This window comes from Phaseolus vulgaris, chromosome 1 (genome assembly GCF_000499845.2).
Source record: "Phaseolus vulgaris cultivar G19833 chromosome 1, P. vulgaris v2.0, whole genome shotgun sequence".
Classification (NCBI taxonomy): Eukaryota; Viridiplantae; Streptophyta; class Magnoliopsida; order Fabales; family Fabaceae; genus Phaseolus; species Phaseolus vulgaris.
The window spans coordinates 21,424,474-21,432,390 of NC_023759.2; the positions used below are offsets into that span (position 1 = coordinate 21,424,474).

Genomic DNA, 7,917 nt, shown 5'->3' on the forward strand with positions numbered 1-7,917 from the left:
TGGTTCGAAGCAGTTAAGTCAAAGATCGTGCCTACAGTTTCTCTAAGTCATTTCTTTGAAGTAAAACACGCAAGGAAAGTTGAAGCAGTTGAAGAAGTCCAAGAGAAAACACATGGACTTTTGTCATTAACGGTAAATATCAGTTCAAAACATATGTACGAAAAGACATAAAGTTCGTTACAAGTTATACACAAAAGGAAAGTATAAAAGCAGTGGATGGAGTAAATTGATTAGTCTTCGGCGGGCACCACTTTTCCATCCACCACCTCGTTATTCAGAGACACCATGCTGAGATCCAGATCGGGGAACAAGCAGGCGAACTGTTCCCGTGCAGCCTCGAATCCAGCAGCCAGAATTTGGGCGGAACTCAGATTAAGATCTTCAATTTGTTTCTTAAGCTCTTCAATCTGCTTCTCGAGTTCTTCAGCTTGTTCTTTTAGCCCCTTATTCTGCTGCTCCAGCTCTTCAACTTGCTTCTGGAGTTGTTCGTTGATTTCTTGAGCCTGGAGAAGGTCTTCAGCAACCTTCTTAGATTCTGCTTGCACCTTGCCCAGTTCAGCTGCAAGCTCCCCTTTTTCCTTATTGGCTTCGTCGAGCTCAGCCATGGCGTCATCCCTCGCCTTCTCTACCTTGCCAAGGAAGATCTCCCGGTCGGCTGACCTTTGCTCCAGCTTCTTCACCTTGACGGTGTCGGTTTTTATGAGAGCCTCCAGGTCAGCCACCCTGACGCGATAAGGCACGATTTTGCTCTCTAGCTCGATTTTTTCTCGAGCCAGTAGCTGCACCTTATGGCGGAGGTCAGTGGCCTCCTTGCGCGCCAGTCTGAGCTCGGTGCTCATTGCGTCCTCTACTCGGGAGTGTTCAATCTCCGCGAGTGTCAGGTTAAAGGACAACTTCTCCACCTCGACCCTCATGGTGCTGTTTTCAGTTTTAAGGTTGAAGAGGTCGTCCTGGAGTTTCCTGGTGGAGCTCTCCACGGCTCTGGTTATGATGGCGGGGATGTCTTCTGCTATCGTCTTCAGCTTAGCAGATAAAGGCTCCCACATCCTCGTAACCTCAAGAGGGAGGTTTGCTGCTTGTAGAGGTGCTGGGTGGGCCTGTTGTTGATTTTCGTTGCCACCTTCTTTGGTTGGTTCTTCAGTAGGCGCTTCTGCTCGTGGTGGCGACGTCGGGGACTCGGTGATCAGAATCGGAGAGGTGTGGGCAACCTCATCCCCGAGTGGAGCAACATCTGCGGCTGAGGCATTGGAAGGAGGGCCCCCTCCAGCTGATACATATGGCGTGGAGGCGCTCGGGGGGTCCTCCATGAAATTTGGCTCTTGGGCCTCAACCGCAGGTGGCGCGGTTGCCAGTGGAATGGCTTGGACAGGTGAGGCAGGAGCTGGTGGAGATGGCAGAGTTGGAGGTGGAGCGGGCGTAGATGGAGGTGTAGAGGTTGGAAGAGGGGGTGGGGCAGGTGGTGAGGAAGGTGCCACCCTCTTCCTCTTTGTAATAAGGCCATCTTCGTTGACCTCGTCATCTTCTTCCTCCTCCTCGTGGACTACCTGGGGAGCTTTCCTCTTGGGCCTTTTGAGGACAAGTTTTTTACGTTGGGCGGTGGGCTGGACATCGGAGGGAGCTGGGCCCTTAGGTGGCGATCGACCTTGGGCGGCGGCGATCTCCACCACCGAATTTGGTACTGTTTGAGAGCCCATCGCCAACCCGTGGGTTCGGACGAGCGCCCTCAATTCCGCGAGTTTGCCTTGGCCCAACATATTATCTGCATAGAGCGAAAATGCAGGAGTTAGTTCAAAGAGAAGAGTCAATGCACAAGGCAGTATGCAACAGCAAAGCAGATAAAGAGTGCAGAAAAATAAAACCAAAGTCTTGCGCGTAACGCACAAGACGCCCAGAAACAGTTGACAAAAGCAGTATTAAAACAACAATTTAAATGTTCTAACCTATTCGAATTTCGAGTTGGTCCTCGTAGAATTCGAAGCAGATCAGGGTGGTGGTGAGGAAGGTGATGTTGGCCTCCGCCACACTCTTCCAAAAGAGGCAAAGATCTCTGTCCAATGCACCCATGCTATCAGGACTTCTGGGTCTCCTGAAGCAGCTCTTGGACTCTTTCTTCCCCTTGTCCACCCAGTACAAGGGGAAGCCGTCGAGTAGGGAGGCGTCCTTGTCGTTAGGGCGCACTTGGACGAACTTCCCTTTCCAGTCTTTGTAGCATTGCTGGAAGATGGAGAAGATCGACCTCCCAGTAATCCCATTTAAGCTAACCCACAGGCGGTCTCCTGGGTGCTTGGCTTCAAAGAGAAACAAAAATACATCTACGGATGCGGGCAACCCCAGATGGTCGCACATCACTTGGAATGCTCGCACAAATGCCCAGCTGTTGGGATGAAGCTGGGCGGCGACAATGTTGAGCTCGGTGAGGAGTTCCCTCTCGAATCGGGTAAAGGGAAACTTCAGTTTCACCTTCTTGAATAGCGTTGTGTAGACGAAGCAGAAGGGCCCGTCAGCGCTCGCCTTATCGTCAGCACAAACGGGTAGATCGGGGGGGCAAGGTAGCACTGTCATCTTCTCATCGTGCTCCTTATGAAATGTTTGGTGAGGCTCATCCCCCTTAGTCAATCGCAAAACTGCCCCAGCAGTGTTCACGGAAGACGTTTCCCTCAACAGGGTCGAGTTGGCCCAGGGGTAGAGTGTTTTGAAGTCTGATGGGGGGACGGGGGCTCCTCCGGTGATAGGTGGAGTCGCCTGGGCCAGGTTGGGGCGGGAAGGTGCAGGCCTCTCAGCCTGGGAAGATGAAGCACCGCGCGCTCGCGGCGGGTTGAGTGCTTGAGAAGAGGGGTTTCGCGATGAAGGAGGAGGATTCGGGGTGATCTTTGAGCGAGTCATTCTCGAAGTTGCAAAGGAAGAAGAAAAGGAAAAACGATCAGGGTTCGCAGAGGCTGACTCGATCATGGGAGAAGGGTGAAGAACGAACGAACGAAGGTTCGTTGCAACGTTTGACAAAGCCCTAAGTTACGCGAAAGGAGAAATGGAAAAACAACCCACAACGTATGCACCAGACAGTTACAGGATGATGTGAATCGGTTAAAATGCAAGAAAAACCAGCAGAAGAAGGAAAGGAGGTACCTTTTGATGATCAGGAAGACGATGAAGGATGCTGGTGGTTCATAATGTTGAAGAACGCTGAGAGTTTTTTGCAGGAGAAGGTGAGAGCGTTTGAGAATACGAAGAAAAGTGATGGAACAGTAGAGTGAAAATGGGTTTAAGAGTTTTTTCGAAATGGGTTTGGGAAGCGCAAACGGTAACTGAAGGTAACCGTTGATGAAGCCACGTGTCGAACGATGGGTGAGGGGTTTGGTGGAGCGTCAGAGAAGCAGAAAGTACAACCGCTTGGAATTCTGCGTCAGTGCCACGTAGACCGGTGTTGACGTGACTCTTTCAGTCTTTTCGCTGGACAAGTCTTCGCTTAAGACTGGGGGGCTTGTGTACCGCCCTGGTAGTCGGAAGTGATGAAGTGGCACCAAGCCACAGAGTAGGCGTGTGGACAAGGCGCCAGAGTTGCAGAAGGGAAGGAAGTCGGGGGGTTCGTGTAATCGCCAGTTATTAAGTTGGCGTGCTCCGATCTTCAGCATGCCAGGCGATCGCCTAGTTGAAGATGAAGTCGCCAGATGGTAAACCCAGGCGACTAAGTGATTGGAGATTGCCAGAACAAGCACATCGCCGAAGATGAAGGCGGTGTAGATTATGAAGGCGGCCGGCGAGACCACAGGGAAGGTGTACGAGAGCACCCTAACTCGCCCGTTCCAGTAAAGATCGCACTCCCAAGTTAGCTATGCACTAGGCAATACCATGCATAAGTAACTTAGCCAAAAAGAGAATCAGAAGCAGCTCCCAAGTCAAGGAGGCTCCAGATGGTGGCACGTGTACGACTGGATGCGAGCCACGTGTCCAGGTCTGTAACTGCCAGGAGAGAGAAAGTGACCAGGTATATAAGAGTTCTCAACGAACTTTCTGAGGTACGCACGTTCAGATTATACTCTTTACGCTTGCGAGTTCTAGAGCTTACTGTGAGAGAGAACATTGCACGGTTCCTTGAGATTTCTTGAGTGTTCTTGCTCTTAGTATTTGGTGGTTCTGTCACTGACTTGGGCGTTGGAGTGCGATTGGCCGCAGCGGCGCCACTCTGTTCTTTTGCAGGTTCTTGTGGTGGATTTGGAGGAAGGACGGAGGTTAGAAGCGGTGCACACGTCGATCCTTTGACGAGGCAGTTTCCAGCGTTCTGGTCAACAGGCAGGATCAACTCTCGTTGATGGAGTGCTATTTAGGCATGGGTTCACGCACCCAATTCTGACATGAGTGAGTGGCAACGAGTGTACGAGGATCATGTTAGAGCTTCACGATGGGATTTGCGGAAGCCATGTGGGGGGAAGATCATTAGCTTCCAAGGTGATTCGCGCAGGGTTTTATTGGCCATCAGTGAGGGAAGATTGTGTAAGATACGCCCAGCAATGCAAGCAGTGCCAAGATGCATGCAGACTGGCATAAGGCGCCTCCAGAGGAACTGAGATCGATTTACAGCCCATGGCCCTTCCACAAATGGGGAATCGATATTCTGGGGCCTTTCCCTCTGGCGATAAGGCAGATGAAGTATTTGATAGTCACCATCGAGTACTTCACGAAGTGGATAGAGGCAGAACCAGTGGCACAGATCACTGCGCACAAGGTACAACACTTTGTTTGGAAAAACATTGTGTGTCGTTTCGGGGTGCCAAGGCGTCTCATCTTAGATAATGGCACTCAGTTTGCGAGCCAACAGTTGGGGAAGCTGTGTGCAGAAGTAGGAATCAAGCAGGTGTTTGCATTAGTCGAACACCCCCAGACGAATGGGCAGGTAGAGTCAGCAAATAGAGTTTTGCTGAGGGGGCTGAAGCGAAGACTATAGAAAGCAAAGGGGGCGTGGGCAGAAGAAGTGTTAAGGATTGTGTGGGCTTACCACACCACGCCTCAATCTTCCACCATGGAGACGCCTTTCAGCCTAGTATACGGGTCAGATGCCATGATCCCAGTAGAGATCCACGAGAGTTCTCTGCGTTTCCTAAGCTTCGTGGCAAAAGAATCCAACCAAGAAAGAAAGGTGAATCTAGACCTGTTAGACGAGGTTAGGGAAGAAGCGAGGATAAAGGCTGAAGCTATAAAAAGGAGAGTAGAACATCAGTATAGCTCTAAGGTAAAGCTGTTGCAGTTCCAAGTAACTGACTTGGTCAGGCGGAAGGCTCATCTTGTTGAATGTCGACCAGAACATAACATCTGCAGAACTTTCCTGGTCGACTAGAACCCTGTGCACCTTTCTTCCAGCCGTGACAACCGAAATGACCACGGGGTCATTGTCGTGTGGGACAACATCTCGTAGGTCCGCCCTTGTGAACACGAGGTCTGACTCCCACAGGTCACCTGAGATTTTTTCATCAATCGAATTTACTCCCCTCACATATTTCTTGCGTTGGGATGCAGTGGGCCCTCCTCCGAAAAAACCACCAGAAATGGTGTGAACTTCGTCATGGACCGGCATCTCATGCGCCTGATCCTCTGCTAGTGCTGGCAGATCTAAAGTCGTGGCAGGTTCAGCGAGATAGTCCTTCAAGAACCCGCTTTTTACTAACTCATCTAACTGGTAACCCATCGATAAACAGTTGTTGATGTGGTGACCAAAGGCTTCGTGAAACTCACACCAGGAGTCCTTGCGAGGCACCAGCACCTTGTCAGACTTCACTGGTCGCCTCAATCTTTCGGCTATATTGGGTACGGCGATCAGGTCCTTCAACTCCACCACGAAGTCGTACCTTGTTGGTCTGGCCCTTTCCTTGGCCGGACGATCTCCTCCCGCTTGACCCCTGGGTTGGGGCGTCTCCCTTTCTCTAACCGCGACACCTACGGGAAGGAGGTGATATGGCCATCTGGAAGGCTGATGAACTAATCCATGGCCATTCCCGTCAGGGTGCTCATGAAAAGCTTGCATCTTACGGCATCAGAGCCACCTACTAGCACCATCTGCGTGTGGAACGCAGTGAGATGTGCTTCGGGATCACCACTTCCAGAATCTCCTGCGAGAATGGTGTGGAAAACTCCATTGGTGGGGTGAGACGTTCAGTCTCATCTGGGTCGCGTTGCCCTTGGTTATTGCCCAAACCACGGCGCAGTTCCTCATTTGTGCGATGGAGCTCTTCATTTCTCGCCTGAGAGGCCGCGAGATCCGCCTGCATGCGTTCTTGCTCTGCCCTTGATTCTGCCATTTCCTCCTGCAGCCCCTGCATCATGTCCATGACTTGCTGCATGGTCATCTCCTCACTCGTAGCGCGCGCTGAACCTTATCTTGTGGCGCTCATGCTTCGACTCGAAGCGTCAAATAGGGCCCAATGTACCTGTTGTTACGGAAGCTTTGATAAACTCTCTGGAACTGTCGGACTGAAACTTGTGATGGGACTGATGTTTTAAATCGGCCCCACGGTGGGCGCCAAATGTTCCGGCCGGTTGACCAGGGACGTCTTTGTGCGTGGCCTATCCCGCGAGCTAGGGCACCTTCGTTCTGCACCTCCTGTGTGTACCTGAAAAAGAAGTGAACAAAGGGGCGCCCTCGCGGCCGTTTGCACTCCGACGATCAAGTCAGCTGGCGAGAAACATCAAAGTGGAACACCCCCGTATCGGAGCACCGCAAATGAATGCTCTGAAGGTGGTCTAATCACTGAGTAACTAATGCTTTTTATTCCTAATTGCCTGTGCGTACCGTGGGTGCGCAAGCAAGCAACTAGAGTGTATCTGTGTATGTTCTCCCAAAAACTCCCGATCCCTTTTTCCCACCCCTAAAGCCCCCTTTAAACGTCTCTAGCATTTAAAGCGTCTTAAAGCGCATTTAAGGATAAAACGTTCAGCGCCTTTAAGACGTTCAAAACGCTTAAGGTGTTTAAAGTGCTTTAAAGCGTTCGAAACGTAAACTTAATTACTTTGAAATAATCTTAATTACCTCATACCTGACAAACTATCTGGAAAACATTGATGTTTCTGTTCTTCCCGCCACGTGTCCTCCTGGCTTGACCGTTATTCTACGTGGAGGGCCTCACAGCATTGTAACCCAACTTAGGGATATTTCATCGTGTGAGTCCTCATTCCTTGGAGTGCATCTGGCGCAAGGGGTGACTTTTTAGGTGCCAACTCTTGCGCCCTAACCTCTAGTCACTTGCCCTGGAAGTGTATCCACCTTCCTCTCGCACCCTGCACCTGGTTTCCCCTGGGCATGACCTTCTCTTGAGTCGTATCTATCCCAAGGGCCTCCCTGAGGTGGCATGGATACTTCACGAGTCAGGCTACTCCCTACTAGCGCTAGTACTATGGCCTTGAAGCCACCTTACTCTCTTCTTTATCACTATTCTGAGCTGTCGAGGCCTGAGGCCTTCCCGTGGTGTCACTTCCTCCATGGTCTTTCCTACCCATGGGTATCGGGGAGTAACACCGTCGACGCCTCTCTAGGCGATGCCCAATCTTGGCGACAGCTTCTCTAGGCGACGCCTTGTTTTGGCGACGCCTTCTGCGGTCAATCTGTTGACTTTTTTCAAAGAATGTCATCATTCCCGAACAATTTTTTCCAACATGGTCTGTCTATAGGACCTCTTTTTCTGAACTCGCAACGTTTCTAAATGATAAGTCAAGTTTGCCTAAATCTTCTTGCATTATCTTATCTAATTGCAAACTGACTTTGTTTTATGCAGGAGCACTGAATTCGTGGACGAATTCTCTCCAACTTGGGGAATATGATGAGAATAAAAAAGATGTTGTTAATAGGAAGAATGGACAAGGGCCAAATCATTTAAAGTTCTTCTTATTAGTCTTTTCAAAAGATGAGGCCCAAGCCCAAGAAGGCCCAAGCCC

The 7,917-nt window shown here is 50.6% G+C and overlaps 1 protein-coding gene across 1 annotated transcript; it reads right to left on the reverse strand.

Moving 5' to 3' along the window:
• Window positions 1-230: 230 nt before the first annotated feature.
• On the reverse strand, window positions 231-839 carry LOC137815674 (uncharacterized). The gene has a single exon (XM_068618786.1). It carries the CDS (start codon window positions 837-839, stop codon window positions 231-233), a length of 609 nt encoding a protein of 202 aa, XP_068474887.1.
• Window positions 840-7,917: the final 7,078 nt, after the last annotated feature.

Bases quoted from the DNA above. Each gene is read 5' to 3' on its own strand.
- LOC137815674 (XM_068618786.1), bottom strand. From the start codon at position 839: ATGAGCACCGAGCTCAGACTGGCGCGCAAGGAGGCCACTGACCTCCGC.